Here is a 19,293-nt window from a genome sequence, read left to right on the forward strand (position 1 = left end):
CGGACGTCACAACGGCCGGTTTGTTGACGAAACGGGCACACGTCGCTGTCGGGGAAGACAAGGATGTGTCCCAGCCATTCACAGGATGTTGTGCAAAGAGCGGCACGGAGGCTCCTCGCAGTGCAGCAGTACCGAGCACGCCGCGCAAAGAGACTGGCAAAGCTCAGCCGCACTGTCGGTCAGGCGACTGGTATGCCTCCGCTATCAACGAGCTCGATGAAAAAAAATCCTCTTCCAACAAAAAAGCTGAATCTCAGAAATTCATGCCAAGGGAATCTCCAAGAAATTTGCGGAGAGGAAGTGCTCAGCTCTTCACAGAAAGATACTTACAATTATAAAATTCACTAAAATTCTACAGGAAATGTTTACTTCTAACCTAACCTAATTTCTTTAGCACGGTAAGACTCGGTACTGGATCTTCCAGGACCGCCGTCCTGGTTTTCCTATGCATTTAGCATAGGAGAGATCAGGACGGTCCTGGAAGATCTAGGACCGAGCCTTGCCGTGAGGAGACATTTACTATATTCCTACCAAAATTCTACAGGAAATATTTACTTATCTCTACTAAAATTTGTCGAACGTCCAAAGGAACAGTGTGCCTCTTTCTCGAAGAGTGACGCCACGTCGCGTCCCGGTGGGAATCTCCCCTAATTGACCGTGTGCCGTGGACGCACACAGTGAGCCTTATCGTCCCGTTTCGAATCGCCCGCTCCGCTCGGGACCGCTCGGACGGTACCGCATCGAAGCGGCGCGGTACCGCCGCCAAAAGCCACGCAACTCGGGCAGTGCGGCCACCAGGTGCGCTGATCTCGGCTCGGCCAGCACCCCAGAGGAGAGAGGCGGCAGGGTTGCCGAGGGTGGACCGACAACAACTGTGTCGCACCATCTGCCACCCCATCCAAGCCATCGCGCGCCTTTTCAAATTTATGCGCAAAGTTGATCCGTTATTGAACTTCCTAATTTCTTGCTGAGGGCCTAGCTTGCCCCCCGATGGGAGACTGGTTTGGTTCCCCTCCCGAAAATCTGGGCCATAAAAACAGTGACACACTTGGATGAGGCATCGCGTCGGCCTGGGACGCTCGAAAGGCTGGATGTTTGCACGAGAGAGTCACTGATACCAGGAGTCTGGGACCTTATCGGGATCCGCGGCTTCCTTCCAGAAAACTCGGAACAGATGCCTTGCCAGCAGCAGCTCGACATTCGGTATCTTTGGAGGCGGCTGACCATATTTTTTGAGTCTGGTCATTCACTCTCAGTACCAACGAGGACGCTGAATAGCGCCCCAAGTTGTCGTTCCCTCCGTGCACCTGACACACCTCCGTGACTTGTCGCGACGCCGAGGAGGCGACCTCAACAAACTGCGCAGTCATTGGCGCGTGCCGCCGTGTGCCCTGGCTCGGTCCTGCCAATAAGCCGCCCTGCTAATAACGCTCTCCGTGATTAATCGAGGAGCGTCAAGCCACGAGCTGGCGCCGCCACCGCGGCCGTGGGAACGCGTCTGGCGGCACAAGCCAAAGCAGGTCGGTTTCTTCGTCACTCTGTCTTACTCACGGGGCTTTTCGTAGGTGCGAGAGAGACAGACTGGGAACCAAGGCCCCTGTGATCCGTCCAGATGATCCGGCGGCAGAGTTTCGCTTCTCCCAGAAAGGGCGGTATGCTCGACTTTGATAAAGCCCGACTCCTCCCACCCCTTCCAGCTCCTCCGGCCGGCCTCCGGATGGTTCGGCCCCTCCGCCGCCCCCGACGTGCCAGGGCGTGCCGGAGCAGGGCCGGAGCACGGCCGGAGGCAGCGTGAGATTACGTTCGTGGAACCTGTTTGCTCTTGGGGGTGTACAAGGGGGCCGCTGGCTCGGGGACATCGTTCGTTCCGTTTTCGCAGTGTTCACATGGACCGTGCCGTCGTAGATACGGAAAACTTGTTTCCCAGAAGACGGACCCTTTATCACAGCACCACATCCTCCAGAGGAAGGCTTCGGGGCCTTGCGTCGTCAGCCTGCGCAGCACAGAATGAGCGTAGTGTGGCAATCGGTTCGGATTAGCTTATGGTTTTACTCCATTGGCCGTGCGCTGCCGTAGAGTTCCTTTCTTCAATCAAATCACGCCATTTTTGAAAGTGAAAGGGCGGCTGCGTCATGCTGCGTCCTCTGCTCCAGAAGGCTCTGCTCTTGTTGCTATCGCGCGCCGCAGGAAGGAGGACGAGGAAGCCTGGATGGGCGTCCTTGCCCGTCTCTATCAGCCCGTCCGACCGCTCGTCCGCCCACGCCGCCAGTGCGTCCGCCCGTCTAGGAAGAAAACGGATTGGATGCGAACGGCCGGACCATAACTCATTACCTGAGTGCATTGGTGCATTGTTCGTGTTATCGCTGCAATGCGAGTTGTGAATGGCCGCGACGCCAAACCGTAACACACACGCTCTCTCTCTCTCTCTCTCCTCTCTCTCTCTCACACACACACACACACACATACACAGATGAGGAACCAGACCACGGGGACCGCGATGACGACCGGCTCCAAGAAACGTCGAAACCAAAGCGCTACCAGCCCCACGCTGCCGTCGCTCCGTCGTGGTGAAGGAACTCGGAATCGATGTCCGGGGCTCCGGGGCGGCCCTCAGGTGCCCTCCGGTGCCCTCCGGTGCTCCGGCCGACGGCGGCGCCCGAGGTGCACGATGTCTTCCATTTCCGGGGACCCGGCCGGCGCCGTCGGCCTCGCCGCCTCGCGTGACGAGCACGGAGTAGGCGCTGTCTCCCCCTCCCTCGTCCCGACTCGTTCCGCATGCATATCTGCCGCTTACTGCTGCATTTTCTCGCCGGCCACGCTCTCCCCCATTCGCACCCCTTCCGCACACTGTCTTCAGCCTGCGACGTGTTCCCCGCGCCCTTCCCTCGCCCAACCATTTTCCCTTCTATTTTTTTAAGGCACTCTTCCCGCAACGGACTCACCCACCGTGGCGTCGGGCAGAACGAACTAGATCAGTCTGTGAGTCACACACCTGCACCTCTCGCAAGGCGGCGTGCAGGCCTCTGTGTGTGTGTGTGTGTGTGTGGTTCCATTTGCATAGGAGGCCCCCTCCGCCCCACGTCCCGTGTCACTCCGGTCCTCACTGATCCCTGGAGAGGTCATCCCCTTGTTTGTTCCCACCTTGTGTCCCTGGAAAGGGACGCACCACGAGGGGCCTAACCGCCCCAAGCCATGGCAGACAGCTTGACGCTCAACTAATTAGCCGGGTAATGCTTCACGGCCGTTTAGGGGACCATCTCCCAATTTACTTGGGAATGAGACTGTAAAAATCGCACAACACACAAAATTTACTTTTCTGGTCGTTCTGGTCAGGGGACGGTGGGAACCGAAAAAGGGAGAAATAATAGTGTACGCGGGTTCATTATTTTGCCAAGTGATCCAAAATAGCCATTACAGGCGAAAAGACTTATCTGACCAAAGGGGAGGGGGAGAGGGATATCGGGCGACTGTCCCTCGCCTTGATGAATGGAGCGGACACTCGGTGGACTCACGCACGGCATCGCACGACATCGCCGTGATTGATTCCGAGGGAGTGGACGCGGCCATACAAGCACAAGTAAGAAAGAGGAAAGGAGGAGCAGCCTGCAGACACAACAGGCAGAAAGAGTCCACAATTTTTTCATGTTCATAAAAATTATCTCATTTTAACCTCGGTTTGAACCCATCTCTCTTTTCAAGATCTAAAGAGCATTCTTCGACCTTGACCATGGTGAAAAAACTGAGAGAAGTAGGCCAATTCTGTTGACAAATAATTGTAAATAGGCGTCGGCATGTACCCTCGCAGACGAGAAAGGGGTTGTTCTCACGCGTGTGGCGCTGGCTGTAGCCTTGTTTCCCCCGAACGCGTGAATACAAGTTGACGGTTCAAAGGTGGCCGCCCCGCTGCCGCCCCGCGATGCCCGTCGAGGTGACATAAAAAGCGACTCCGCTCCCAGGGACTCCCAGAGACTCCCGGCGGGTGGCGGCGCGTCAAAGCCAGCGCGCCAAGGAAAAATTGGGGAGGAAAAAAACATCGAGAATTGAGGAAAAGCGATAACTTTTGGATGGGAGTGTCCTGTTACCTACCGCCGCGGCGGCGCGAGAATTTTATTGACTGCTTTCTCTGCTTCCGCTCGGCGTCCCGGGGCCGCAGAGAGACCGATGATTCCACCGTCTCTCTCGCACTCGTGGGGCGTTCCGTTTGGCTGCAAGAGAGACAGAGCGAGGGGCCGTGCTAGGGGTGCCCGGGGCGCGATCCTGAATTAGCTGGTCGGAATGACGGAGCCGACCCGCCAATAACCGTCCAGTCCATGCTTCAAAATAGCCGCCTCGGCCGGCGTCGGCCGATGCCTCGCGTGGACCCACGCACTGCACAGTTGAAAGGATTTCGGAAAACTGCCAGAGATCTTGGAAAATTTCTAAGAAAGATGGCGGATGGAGGCGGATGAAATGGTACGAAATTCTGTCCTTTCTTTGCAAGGAGCTGCTGGCCACACGGCGGAGGAAGCCGGCCGGCACGTGCCGCACCTCGCAGCGGCCTGCAGCGCCTGCAGTGGCGTGGCGGCGGCCAAAACTTCCGCCACCGGCTGCGGTGCGCGACTGTACAAACGTACGAAGCGCCGGCGTCCCGTGTCACCGGACGACGCACCGAGAGAGAGAGAGAGAGAGAGAGAGTCGTGTGCCGCGTCGATCTCCTCGACACGCACGCCACGCCACGCACCCCGTGCGAACCGGGCGCTGGCCTGCTGCTGTCGGTCGCTACACGATCTAAAGTGATATCAAACTGCACCCCGACACACACCGCCGCTGCAAGTGCACTGCAAGTGGCGCCGTCTCCTTGTTCCATAAACCCCGCCACCTAACGAGTCCCGGGCCTTCCCTTGGCAGCGAGTGGCACCCGTCAAACGGCTCGACCCGCTCCACTCGGCGGCGTGCAAATCGCCCTCGCGGCCCCACCGGCCGCGCGCCGCACCGCGTATCGGAGGCGTAAAAACTTTGCAGGTACACGGGCCTCTCGCGACAGCGGTTTGATAACGCGTCCACCACCACGCGGGGACCTGAACCGCACAGTGCTGACATGACAAAAAAAGTGGTGTTTGTTCTAATTTGTACAACTTGTGTCCTTAGGTGGTAAATATCAACCATTTTCCTAATTTTATTGCCCTGATCGGTAACGTTCATCGTGACAAAATGGGCACTCCAAGTCGGATTTCCATCCACATCTCGCGAACGATGAGTGCTGGGAACGTTTTGCAAAAAGTATTTTCGATTGGGAATTCGATTTCCCACTCACACTTGTAAGGCTTGCCGTTCTCGAGATTCGGCCAAGCCCGGCGATGGCGCTGCACGGCGCTGCAGGGCGCGTGCCCGCTGCTGGCCGTCACGGCCACTTCCGCGGGGATGTTGTCCGCGACCTAACGGCCCAACTGCCCCGCGGCTCTTTCATTAAATATACAGAGTCGCGCGCGCCGCGGTTACAGGGCCGGCTTGCGGGGCTTTGCAGGGGCTCCAGCGCACCGCGGCTTCAAATTTCAGCGCACCGGATGTAAATTCCCCGCGTATGTAAAAACCCTCCGTCCTTGCTGCGCGCGCTGCGCTTTACAGGGCGTGGCGTGGCTCGCGGCCCTTACAGCAACCGCCATACGTCTCGATGACTAAATCGCGCACCCGCTCGGCTTACACCAAAGTCTCATTACTTTTTATTTTGCGCGGTGTACCGCCGCTGTAATAATAAGGAGCCAGGGTGACTTACTCACCGCGCCCATTAATTTTTTTTGTTTCGTTCCCAGGTGAAAAATAATCCCGGCATACCACCCCTGTGACACGCGACTATCTGCGGCCGCTATCTTGGCCTTCCTGACATGCACGTGGGGGTCAGTGTGCAATGCATATGATAATCATAACGAGGAAACGAGGCTCTGCCCTTTCCTGGCCGCCCCGCTCCGCCCCGCCCTCCGGACAGCCGGGCCGGCCCTCCTGACGTGGGGCGCGCGCATTGACTCACCGCAGTCCAAGAGTTTTGACAAGCAGCGACGATAAACGCGGCGAAAGTATCGAGTGTCGCGAGGAAGGGCTGAAGACAAGCTCCCGCCTCTTCGTTCGGGAAGCCACTGCACTGCATCCGTTGCCCTTATCGCCGTTTGCTGCTATATTGGAACTGCCGCAGAGATAGAGTACCGAGATGCCATCAGTCACTCGCCTGATGCGACAAGGTCCTTCTCGCAAGTGCCGTGCCAAGCCAAAGCGTCCGCCTCGCCTCCAACACAGCCCTCCTCCTAGGCAGGGCAGCACCCAGGACAGCACGGCACGCCAGGTGGACAGCAGTAATGCGGACACGGTGGTTATGACGGGCCAGCCCAAGCGTGACCCCGTGCGTGTGGCGGGCGTGAGGAGGGCGAGGGCGGCACACACACACACACCACTCGCCATATGGATGGGACCGCGACCAATGACGGGACGCGCCGTGGAAAATCAGTGGCGGACACCAACACACAGAGATTGAGTGCGCGTGCGTGCCTCGGCACTCATTCATACACGACTCATCACGCGGTTACACAACGCTCTTCTTCTTCTTCTTTTTCTTCTTCTTCTTCTTCTTCTTCTTCTTCTCGCCTTCTCGGCCAATTTTCCAACGAAGTATTAAAATGACAGTCTCACGCGAGTGTGTGCCCTGAGCGGTCTCGGAGTGCCACGCGCGCGCCTCAACTCTGCCCAGGCCGCGCCCCCATAGGCCCGCCGGCCAGTTTGTACGAAAAGGTTGCGTGCCCGCAGGACACCACTATATACCAAATTTAAATATTTTTCTGGAAAATTATTGTCCGCTGCATCGACTACTCTCCACGAGGTCACAGGCCAGTAACGAAGCAGTAGTAGTGGTGGTGCTTGATCGAACAAACAAGGTAGGAGGGGTTTCAGGTTTCGGGTTTCAGCTAGGTCTTGCAAAACTGATTCCGAAAAGTCCATATCTCTCGCCATCGGGATGCTGCACGAGTGCGACAGAGAGCCCTGGCATCAGTCTGCTGCTGGCTCGTTTCAATCCGTGCGCAAGCGGCGCCCTGTACTCGTCCTTGATTCGCGGAAGGCAAACGGTATGGCGGGTAACTGGATGGTAATGCCGCCTGCTTATGCTATCGCCCTTGTTAGGTCGCGTGGTTGGTCTCTCTCTCTCTCTCTCTCTCTCTCTCTCTCTCTCTCTCTCTCTCTCTCTCTCTCTCTCTCTCTCTCTCTCTCGGTCGGCCGCCCCTTCCGGCCCGCGCACCCCCGACCGGCCTAACCACTGCTCACATTCGGGGGCTGTCCCTTTGACCCTGTTTCATTTAAGTGCACATCGCCCTGGGTTTTACTACCCGCCGCCCAGTTAAACGGGGAAGGAGTGAGCTCGTCTGGGACCATCTCATTCCAGCGCGGAGAAGGAGAGGGGCTTCAGAGGAGAAACAATGCCAACATCAAATGTTCTCAAAACAAAACAATTTTTTACTCGTAAAAAAAAATCCACGTTAATTCATAAAAATGTAAAAAAAAAAAAAAATGCCAGTAACGTTCTTTTCCAACGGAGGCTCGAGATAATAAAGATTCAACGATAGGAAAAGTAACTTTTTTTTTCATGATGCAAATTCCCTCAAAATTTTACGTGTTGCAAAAAAAGCGCTCCTCCCAAATTCATTTTTTCCACCACTCTGCGTCAGTAACGCAAGCAGGCCGGCAAATCGCAGCCGAGGTGCGTCGCCTTATTTGCATGCGCGTCGCAGCGAGAGACGCATTTCTCAGAAGCCACTCTCGGTCTCTCTCGCTCTCTCTGCCCTTGGCGCGAAGGGGCCTGCCTGCCTGGCGGGGGACGTTTCGGCCCTGTCATCGTGATCCCTCGCGACAAATTTTTCTCGCAACAGAAGGGAGATCTACTTTGGCGTGTCGTTTTCGTCGACGTCGTCGCGCTGCTCAAATGGGTGTCCTTTGCTGTTTTCCTTTCTTTTTGGCTTCTCGACCCTTTTGTCCTTCGCCGCCCCGGCAGCGTGAGGTGCCGTGTCGGTTTCGGGAGGGGGGGGGGGCAGGGGGCGCGGCGGGAGGGGCTGATGTTGGCCCGCCGCAGACCCGGAGACGCCGGCGGCCGGCCAGACTGCACGGCGACGCGGCGCTGCAGCTGCTGAACTGCAGACTGGTTCCCCGAGTCGTCGCTCTGTCTCTCTCGCACCTGTGGGGGACACCGTGAGGGCGAGAGAGACAGAGCGACGGCTCTCGGAATCAGTCTGCTGGGGCGGGTCGGGCCGGACGTGTGTCACGCCTGCAGCCCCTCCCCAGCCAGGCCCAGCGTGCCGGGCCCAGAGGCCCAGAGGCCCAGAGGCCCAGGCCCACGGCAGCGAATCATCACTATCGATCGCAGATAGGCGTTGCGATGAGTGCCCGGCCACTCGCGGTGTCATCGCGCTTCCCCAGTTCCTCGGAAAGGGACAGGCCACCGCGAAGAACGGAAGTCGCAATGATGACGATATGACCCCAAAATAAGCCTTTTTTTTGTCAAACTTGGTCCATGTTGGCAAGACAGACAGACGCAGCAAAGTAAGAATGGGATATTACCAACTCTTCACAGAGCCATATCGATGTAATTTGTGCGTGTCCCCACCCCAACAACACCCACGGTCCGCGTGGGCACACACAGTGTGGCGGTGTTGTTGGCCAAGCCTGCAGGCTCTCTCTGTCTCTCTCGCACTCACGGCGCGTGCCGCGTGGGGAGCGAGAGAGACGGCGACTGAATCGGGCCGCACTGGCCGGAGCGCGGCGGGCTCAGCCTCGCCGTGACATAATCCAAATGGCACATCTGTCCGCACTGCATGCCGTGCCGTGCTCGGTGCCGTGCACACCCTTTGTTGCGTGTCGCTCATCCCATGCGTCATCCCCCTCCCCCTCCCCTTTCGGCGGCGTTAATTGAACGCGTATTGGCTGACAATCTGCTGCAGTGACCACCGCGACGGCGGACCGCCCCACACTCCAGACGGACGAGCCGAGCGGTGAAAGGAGCGGAGGAAGGCGGCGGGCGGGCCGGGCAGGCCGAGCTGGCAGGCAGGCGTGTGTGCGTTTGATGGACGCGATCCACACCCTCCGCGGCAACACGACGCCGCACCCCCCGCCAGAGAATCAGCTGCCGCGCGATACATCTTTATTTGAATCGCAGCTGGCGGGGACAGGGACAGATCGCGGGAATCATTTACCTTTCACCAGCGACGCAAAGTTGGGATTCATTCCGCGCAAAAAGAGAAAGAGAAGAAGCGAGAGGCGGATGGGAGGAAAAGGAGCATCAAGCGGAAAGGGATTGAACTCGTAAGATGTTCAACGAAACCAGTGACAACGTGGGAAGGTTTCGTTTCCGGGGGAAGATAACTTCCGCCGTAAAGTGGAAGACTCACTCCGAGTAAGACAGAGACTAACAAGGGGTACCCAACTCAAGATAATCATTGCACGTCTAGTTGGTAATCAGTGAAATAATCAACATCATCCAATGAAATGACAATCATAGTTTCGGGGATTCAATCACTTTTGACCATTTTTGCGAGACCACTGCTCCCAAACTATCAGCGGTCAAAGCCTTCCCGAGGCGGGGCATGAAAGAGTAGGGTCTTCAGAATAGTAAGGCGTCGAGGGAGGCCTTTGACCGCAACTAAATTGAATGCAGTGACCTCTCAAAGTCAGCAAAAACGGCGATTTTCTGAAATTCATTCACTTTTTGACCATTTTTGCGAGACCACTGCTCCCAAACTATCAGCGGTCAAAGCCTTCCCGAGGCGGGGCATGAAAGAGTAGGGTCTTCAGAATAGTAAGGCGTCGAGGGAGGCCTTTGACCGCAACTAAATTGAATGCAGTGACCGCTCAAAGTCAGCAAAAACGGCAATTTTCTGAAATTCATTCACTGTTTGACTATTTTTGCGAGACCACTGCTCCCAAACTATCAGCGGTCAAAGCCTTCCCGAGGCAAGGCATGAAAGAGTAGGGCCTTCAGAATAGTAAGGCGTCGAGGGAGACCTTTGACCGCAACTAAATTGAATGCAGTGACCGCTCAAAGTCAGCAAAAACGGTAACTTTCTGAAGTTCATTCACTTTTTGACCATTTTTGCGAGACCACTGCTCCCAAACTATCAGCGGTCAAAGCCTTCCCAAGGCAGGGCATGAAAGAGTAGGGTCTTCAGAATAGTAAGGCGTCGAGGAAGGCCTATGACCGCAACTAGATTTGACGCAGTGACTGACCAAAGTCACCAAAGTCACCAATTTCCGACACTTTAACAGCTTTCCGAGGTCGGCGCGCAAATCCCCAATATTTCCCAAATCAACATAATAACATCCTATAATCAGTGATAAATAATAAAATAATCAAAAGAAATCACATGTAATCATACTCTAAATATAATCAGTGAATATGAAAATCTTGAGTTGGTTACCCCTTGGAGACCAATTTCTCAGGAAAAATGCCAAAATACCCCAATAATTGAAGGTTGATCGCCGGCGGCTATGGGCCAGTAAATAAAACAGCTGTACAGCGGTCCACGACGCGCCCCGCGTGATATGACACACCGCTTGCGCAGCTCCGACAGTAAGACAGTTTACCCCCCCCCCCTCCCTCCCTTCCCTCGCATCGCAATGAGCCGCCAGCGGGCCGCCACCCCACTGTGTTGCACAGATAGCCTGCCTCCGATAATGCATTCATGATTCCCTCCCCCCTCCCCCACTACTTCGTGTCCAGCCTCGCCAATCGTCGGCCCCTTTCACACTTCTATAGTCTATTTTGTAATTGTTAATTATTTCGTTCTTTGTTTTCCCACCGCCCTCCAAAGCAAGCTGCACATGCAGATTACCGCGGACACAATGCAGCCGCGTGCCCCTCGCCGGACTGCAATTGCACCTTTCACGGCGAGTCGCCGCTGGTTCGCTGCGACACTGTGGCGCCGTTAGTGCCGCTGGACGGAGTCCGACGGAGTCACGTCTCGGACCAATCGGAGGGAAAGAAAGAGAGGGACAGAGAGAAAACGACGCGGCGGTGGCGGTTCGATCCGTGAGAACGCCGCGGTTTTGTTGGAAGAAACTGTGCATGAATGATTGAATGGGGCGGAGGTGGACCCCCCGCCCCGGGGACACGGCCCCGCCCCGCCCCGCCCCGCCATTGAAACAGTCATTGATCGGTAATGAAGGCGATCGGAGGGTGTTGTGACGGAAGCGTCGCGCAAACACAGGGAAGGCAGCGTCTTGCCCATTATTCATATCGAAAAGAAAAAAAAAATAGCTTCGGCTGCGCGGGCCGATTCCAAGCAGTGGGCTTCGTCGCTCTGCCTCTCTCGCACCGCCACGAGACGCCCCGCGAGTGCGAGAGAGACGGGTCGGGAAACGCGCTCTCCGGTATGGTGATTATTATTGGTTTTCGTGAGACAGAAACAACATCCCCAGAGGACGCGGCGGGGCGGCGGTCGCGTTCGACGGGGAGCTTCGGCGTTTCTGAATCATTCATTTTCGATTTCCCTCACCTTCTTTTCTTGAAAGTTAACTGATAAGTCAGTACTTCAGAAAAATGCCATCCGATTGTTGAAGCAAAGGTGCTTACTTTTCATATAATCGTACACACCCAGAGAGTGCAGAACTATCCCTAATCTATTTTTTTTTGCAGGGCCTGACGCCCTGCGCCAGTGGCGGCCTTTCGTCCGTGGCCTCCATCCCCTCGATCCTCGACGCACATCTGAAAGGCGTTAAAGCTCGGCGGCCGCCCCGCCAAAACACACCGCGTTCCTGGAAAGGGAGGCCGGCCTAGCCTAGCCGCCTAGTCGCTCTGTCTCTCTCGCACTCATGGGTCGTCCCGCAGAGGTGCGAGAGCGACGAAAACGGGCAGGGCGAAGCCATTCCAGCAGACGCAGGCAGACGCAGGCAGACGCCACCCCTTTGCAGCCAGGGCGGCTTGTCTTTCCGGGAACAGGACAGCGAACTTTACGACCTCAGGAATCATTTCAAACACTCGCGGTAAAATATCCATCGCGGCGTGGGCGAGCCAAGGAAGGGCCGCGCGGGGACAGCCAAGGTGACATGTGAGCTCGTAAAGAAGGGCGAACGACCGGGCGGGGCGGGGCGGTCGGCAGGCGGTCGGTGTTCCAAGGTGGCGTTTAGGTGTCACACGCCGGTGTCTGTGAAGCAACCGCAAACACGCCCGGCGGCAGGGCAGGCAGCCACCGGCAGCCACCGGCAGCGGCCGGGCGAAAAATCTCACACGTGACATTGCCGAAATCGGGGAAGGGAGGCGTGCTGAGTGATGGCAAGCAGCAGGTCGAGCAGGAGTCAGTCGCACGTGGAGACGGGAGAATCGCATGCAGGCTGCCCCACGACCATCGAAGTTCAACAAAGCCAACGGTTAGTGTTAGCGCGTCCAGCTGTGGGGGCCCGCCCGCCGCTACATTAGCACGTCAAATGGTGGTTCAGTTATAAAATTTTAAAAAATTGGAAAATAACTATGAAAACGAGAAATTTACACAGACTGACAATGTTTCCCTGGAGCTTCGCAGCTGCAAGTAGAGCAGGTTGAAGTTTAAGTGCGCACTTGCTCGATGCGAGGCAGGGCAGTACACTGGGTTGCCTACCCTGCCCATCGCAGGCGCCAGCCACGCCAGCGCAGTGGCTCCGTCTTGGTCCTATCTCATCACCACAAGCGTGAAAGAATTCTCAGCCAAAACTAAACAAAGCTTAAAATTAAATTGATTTTTTTTTCAGACATTTTATGGGCTCATGATGAAATCGCTAGAGGGCATCATGGTGATAATGGTGCGGGCGTGCAGGTGCTCCGTGGCGCTAAAAGGGCCGAGGGCGAGGCGGGCGAGGCGCCCCGCTGGGCCGTGGACTGGGCCGTGGACTGGGCCGTGGCGCCGCGGCACAGTGGCCGGGCCGGCAGGGTGGCCGGCCGAGGCGAACAGTTTGCTCCGCCAATTACTCAAGGCTGAATGAGTGGGTCAGGGCCGGCGAGGCCGGCAGGCAGGGCGAGGCCTGGCAGAGCCTGGCAGAGCCCGATGCACAGAGATTGGGGGAATGGCACGCACAGCGTCGCGGCGCCACCGCCCGCTGATACTGGCCTTAAAATATTCAAGCAAGAAAACAAATAACAAAAAAAAACGAACACATTGACACATTTTTCTAAAAGGTACACACACTTGCAGACAAAAATAAACTAAGAATTGTTTTAAAATGGCACCTTTAATAACAATGAAATGTACAAAATGGAGGGATACACGAGACACTACTACTAAAATAACTTAAAACTGGCTTAACACACATAGGATGGGAACTGAGAAGGAGACTCTACCCCGAAGCTCACCGCAGAGGGAAGAGCAAAACTTTACAGTTATGTTTTTAACAGTTTGCTTTACATTCGGGTTGTGGGATCGTCCTGTCACAACAGCCGTTTCGGGCAAGGACACAGAAGCGGTGCTCTCGAAACAGATTCGAGAATAATACAAGGCCGGTCCAATCAGGAGAGAACGAGAGAATGAAACACTGGGGAAGCTTCGCGCGTCTTTCTCAAACAGCAAGACAGCAGCGTTATGAATAAATATTAACAATACGCGGCGAATAGTAATGCCGTGATCGGAAATAAATCGATATTGTTCTCGCAGGAGCTCGGCGCGGCCCTAGCGGAGGCGTCCGGGTGGTCGATTAATAATTCAACTTGGAGCCGCGACCGTCGGCAGTCACTTCGGAGTCTATTTGCATAAAGGCAGTTATGATATGTGTCAGTTTTGGGCGTGGCCGCGACGTGCCGCTGTCCCGGCGAAAGCTCCCCCTCCCCTCCCTCGAGATAAGACGAGCACACCCAGATTCTTGGGCCGTGAAGCACGCGGCACGGTAACTCCGATTCACTTACGGGGCACTATTCGACTGTATTGTGGACAGCAACCACTGAGAAATCATTATAAATAATGCGAAGATACAAAGAGAGGACTTGACATGGCGTATGCTAGGGAAACTAGAGTATAATAGCTTCGGAGGAGTTAATCAAGATAACGAAATTCAGGTATTTTTTGGTAATTTTTTCGACATTGATACTGACAAATTGGCTGCCGGAAAACGAACCACACTGGAATCACTGGGCGGTGCTGCAGTGCACCTCGCGGCGCGGCGTGGCCGAACAGAACACTTCACCTGTGCGGCCGAGAGATAACGCGCCTTCGTTATCAGTTTCACAACTCTGGGCCGCCGAGGCTCCGCGCGGCGCGCAGCGCACTGGCCGACCAGCACGGGCCGATCGGAAAGAAAAAGAAACGCACTAGCGTGGAAAACCGGCACTAGAAACCACACCACTGTCTTCTCAAGTTGGAATCACTCGAATTTTCACTTTTGCCGCCGGAAGCGGCATGGCGGGCGGCGCGCATCGGCCTCAGCCGCGACTCTCCTCCTGCCGCAGGGCCTTGACGAGCAGCAGGGCGAGCACCACGTTGACGACGTGGCCGAGGCACAGCGTCATGCTGATGCCCGCCAGCCAGGCGCTGCGCTCCTCCAGGAACCACGTGAGCTCCTCCACGCAGCCGTAGAAGAAGGCGTTGCCGGTGACGGTGTCGCGGCACTCGGTGGGCAGCGGCTTGCGCAGCGACAGGTAGTCGGAGGGGCCGTCGGCGCCGCAGCACGACACGGACTCCTGCACCTGGTTCAGCACGTAGCTCACGTCGTCGTACTGCGAGTTCATGATGAGCTTCCGGAACACGTCGCGCAGGATGGGCTGGATGTGCGAGTTGTACGTCGAGTAGTCCAGCAGCACGGCCGAGCCGGCCAGGCCGAACAGGAAGCACACGGCCTGCGTGGCGGCGAAGATGCGCAGCATGGCCTGGTTCTCGGTGAGCGCCGAGCAGCAGCCCACGAACGTGCACACCAGCACGAGCAACGACCCCGTCAGCAGCACGTACACGCCCGAGTAGAAGCTCCACAGGTCCAGGCGCGTCACCCAGTCCTCCATGCCGGGGTCCTTGCGCATCCAGATGCACATGCCGAACATGGCGGCGCCGAACAGGAAGCCCACGATGTTGAGGCAGAACAGCGTGTACTTGATGCACGAGATCCAGCGGTCGATGCGCTCGTCGTCCTTGCGGGCCGCGAACACGGCCTTGGGCGCCATGGCTAGCGAGGGGCGCGGCGTGGCGCGGCGGGGCGCGGCGCGGACTGGACAGGTGTGTCGCGGGGCAGGTGCGAGCGCACACTGGCCGCGCGCCGCGCATCGCGACTCGCCGATAAGCGCACCTATCTCCTTATCGCGTCGCGGCTCGTCGCGTCGCGGCCAGCACGGCGGGGCCCGTGACGTGCCGGGGCGAGGCCCGGGCGAGGCCCGAGGTGAAACGGGGTCACCGCGTAGCACGAGTAGCACCGCGTAGCCCGCAAGGCCGCGCGATGCGCCGTTATTGAAACCACCCAAAAATTAGAGACTCTCTGCTATTCTTACGACGGTTCGCGGGGATTCCCGCCGCGCTCCTGGTCGCGGTCTGTCCTTATCTGTGCTTCCTCCACCGCGGCGCCGCGGCCGGAGAATCGGAGATACCGGCCACTGACTCACTTCCGGTCGAGGAAGCGAGGCGAGGCGATCAGTGGCGCAACCCGCGACAGCCCCGCGACTTCCGTGAAGCGCGCAGCATCACCGCCAGGGCCAAGGACGCCACCGCCGTGCCCATCACCGCTCCGCCCCGCCCCGCCCCGCCCCGCGACCGTTACAACACCCCCCGGGCACGTGCCTTACCGTTCATACGCCAGGGATACGTCCGAGGTTAGACAACGGCACCCAGTTCGGACGGTGCAATAATGTGCGTGCTGTGTGTGTGTGTGTGTGTGTGTGTGTGTGTAGAGGCAGGGCGTGTCCCGCACCACGCCCACCCAAGGGGCCAAGACGAACGACAAGGAAAGTACGACGGCAAGCAGATGTTTAAAGTAATGTTGTAGCGTTCCAGTTGAGCTTGCGCAGCAAGTCGCTCGTGCTGCTTCGAGGACGTGTCGGTGTGTGTGTGTGTGTGTGTGTGTGTGTGTGTGTGTGTGTGTGTGTGTGTGTGTGTGTGTGTCGGGGGCGTGTCGCGCGGAGCAGGGCGAGAAGGACAGGGCGGCAGGGCGAGCCAGAAAGCGCGCATTGTCTTTTCCGGAAGCTCGTCTTGCCTTGCCTGCCTTGCCCCGGTGGCCGCGGCAGGCCGGGCAGGCCAAGCAGGCTCCCCCTGCTCGCCCCGTCCCTCAAGACGTCCCTCAGGACGTCCCCCAGGATCCCGGACTTGCATCCACTCGAAAACGTCACGGCCTCCGCCAAGATCGGCGGCGCAACAGCCGCGGGGTGCTTCCGAAGAGCCTCTTCTCTGTCGCACTCACGGGGCGTCCGGTAGGCGGTGCGAGAAGGACAGAGCGGCGAAACGACCATTGTTTGGATCGCTCCCTCCGAAACCACCGCCGACGTCACCGGTTGTAATCACTTTCGCCCGGCCTGGCCTGGCGGCGGAAGACTCGCCAGGCGTCACGAAGGAAAAAAGGAATTAAACGGCGAAAAAACGTGCCACGTCGATAGTAGTAGTCGTCCAGGGGTATCATTTGCTTCTTTTATCGCGACCTGGCCGAGCCAGCAGCAAGCACACGGTGAAACGCGAATTCCCTGCCGGGTACAATCATGCGACAAACTACCAGCCATCCCTCTCAGATATGAGTTTGTTTCCTTGCGCTCTCGTAGCCCAAGAACAAGAGACACTGTCCAAACCAACGCACAAATCGCATAAAAAATGAATGATTGCAGATCGAAAATTCAGAAGAGCATCTCCAATTACGGCGACGGTTTTTTCCTCTATTGGACTACTTTGGAACCAAGACCAGTGAAAACGTCGAGGATAGAGATCGAAAAATAAGGCTGGACAGAAATGTGGGAGCTAAGGGAAAATGTCCTAACCCATACCTATCGGAAAACGGAGCCTCTCCCTCGCACCCCCAACGCGTAGACAAGACAGACACCTGCCGGCGGACGCGAGACGCGAGGCTGCGCGAGGTCGAGGGCCTCGCGACGATCCTCCCAATCACAAGAACAAAAGGCCAGGAGGACAAAGCGGCCGAGATGAAATAGATACGCGATGGACCGCCAGGCCGCATCCTTCCTGGCCTCTTTATACCATATGAAGATTAAACCCCTTTCGCCGGCAGCCTTCCGCCGCGACAGTGCTGATGAGCAGACGACCGAGGACGACGCATTCCTGTCCCGGGCACTGTCAAAAACCTCCAACTGACTGACATTTCCAAGCATTCCGTCACTTTTTCTCGTGTTAATGGTGTAGACTAAGTGAATTTTGAGCCAGTAAAACTGACCCGCAGTAAAAGACGCAAAGTGGAGACCTTTCCTGCCAAAAGCAGAACGTTACCAAGGATGCAAAAGAAACGTTGCTTTCGATGTTTTGTTTTCGTTGTTTCGTTTGTTGGCGCGTGTTGTTATTTTTTTGTCTGACATGAAGTAGTCTCATTCAATTACGTTGCGAACGTAGCGGGCTTCGAGACGATCGATCAAGCAGAGACACTCAGCAGTGTCGCTGCGTCCTCCCCTCGCCACACGGCCAGCAGGCCTTCGTCGCTCTGTCTCCCTCGCACTCGAGGGGCGTCCCGAAGGGGCGTCCCCAAGGGGTGCGAGAGAGACAGAGCGGCGAAAGCACGGAGCCGGACCGCCAGGCGCGTGCCGCGCTATGCTAATTCGACCGTTTTACAAGCGACATCGCTGCATTTACAGCGTTACACACACAAGGTACGGTCCTCGTGATGGATGAGCCACCGGAACCATCGGGAACCACCCCCCGCCCCGCCCCGCCCGCCCCTGGCGAAGCCAAGGCAAAGCCGGCACCGCGAGAACAGCGTCGCGCGCGCATCCCGCCACGCCCAGCGCTCTCTGGCGGCCGCTCTGCGAACCGCCTCCTGTCGCCTATTAGCTCATTCATGATGGGACGACTTCATAACCCTGACCGTTCGTGCACTGCAAAATGAAACAGGGAAGAAATTGTTCGCGCTCGTTACGTGGAACACGTTTTCTGAGCTCTTCAATACGGTTTCGGTTTTTCTTTTCACACACTCGGACCAAAATTCACGCATGAGGAAAAAAGATGCGCTCGTCTGCTTGTGGCACCGTGGATCAAAACAACGTTGGACTAAAAATAAAACGCTCCTCCGAGTCCCACGCTGCCGCACTGGATCGCCAGCAGCCGGCGCATCTGCTTTATCTATCTGAAGTGGCGATAGTGTCTTGGCCGCGTCTGACTGGGACTGGAGAGAAAAACGTCAAAGACGCAACGAAACCACGCAAACTAATATCGAGAGGAAAATACTAGAATGGTCAATGAAACAACCTTGAAACGCACCTTCTCGGTCGGTTGGGTGAAGTGCGGTCGCTCATATGGAGAACAACACGCAAAGTCTACAGAAAACGACGAGGGTGGCCAAGGAAAAGGAAAGAAGCTACTTCGGCGTCAAAACACGTTGGGACCATAACCACACGAGACGAAACAAGGCCGGTTGCTTGAATCGCGAAAAACGCGCAGCATGGAGAGAGAGAGAGAGAGAGAGAGAGAGAGAGAGAGAGAGAGAGAGAGAGAGAGAGAGAGAGAGAGAGAGAGAGAGAGAGAGAGAGAGAGAGAGAGAGAGAAGGGACGAGGGACGAAGGTACAACACGACAAAAGGGTTCGACGCCCGCTTACACACCTGCTTGCTTTACGACGGTCCAGCACGAACACACACACACACACACACACACACACACACACGAACGCGTCTGCAGTAGTGGACAGTTTGGGTCTGCACTGCACGATAAGGCGCTGGATTTAGAGGGACGCTGCATCACTTTGGCGCCATTCGGACGGGCATTTCGGCCGCGATTGCCGAGGATTGCCGCCCTCCTGGCAAGTCCCGCCGCATTTTAAAAAGCCCGCCTTCCGGCGCGGCCGTCGCGAGAAACAATTTCACTTCCGCAATTTGCCTCATTCCCGCAGCAGGAAGGAGTACAATAAGGCGTGAAACGACAAAAATCTACGTGGCAGCGCTACGACGAATGCAGCGGCGGCAGGGCACTCTGGCAGTAGTTGCTTTGCTTGCACTTTGCAACACGACACCGAAATTGGTCGCCACGCCACGCCAGGCGCTGGCTGCTCGACGCGGGGCTTCTGGCGTTCGGTCGGTCGGCCTGGCCTGCGCGGCGGACTGCTTGGTGACCCAGAGGGCAGAGGGACGTGTCCGCCGGCACTGAAGCAACACTGTGGCCACAAGTAGCACATCCAGGCGCCTAATGGGCAGGCCAGGCGTGGCGTT

At 56.9% G+C, this 19,293-nt stretch overlaps 1 protein-coding gene and 1 long non-coding RNA gene across 2 annotated transcripts in view; both read right to left on the bottom strand.

Annotated features, from left to right (window-relative positions):
- LOC117652721 overlaps positions 1-19,293 on the bottom strand; it is a 47,412-nt gene that overhangs the window by 20,572 nt on the left and 7,547 nt on the right. The window lies entirely within an intron of this gene.
- Positions 13,188-15,169, bottom strand: LOC117652710 (tetraspanin-2A). Its single transcript, XM_034397806.1, has one exon. It carries the CDS (start codon positions 15,116-15,118, stop codon positions 14,387-14,389), a length of 732 nt encoding a protein of 243 aa, XP_034253697.1. The 5' UTR covers positions 15,119-15,169; the 3' UTR covers positions 13,188-14,386.

Source organism: Thrips palmi, unplaced genomic scaffold, assembly GCF_012932325.1.
Source record: "Thrips palmi isolate BJ-2018 unplaced genomic scaffold, TpBJ-2018v1 HiC_scaffold_10, whole genome shotgun sequence".
Taxonomy (NCBI): Eukaryota; Metazoa; Arthropoda; class Insecta; order Thysanoptera; family Thripidae; genus Thrips; species Thrips palmi.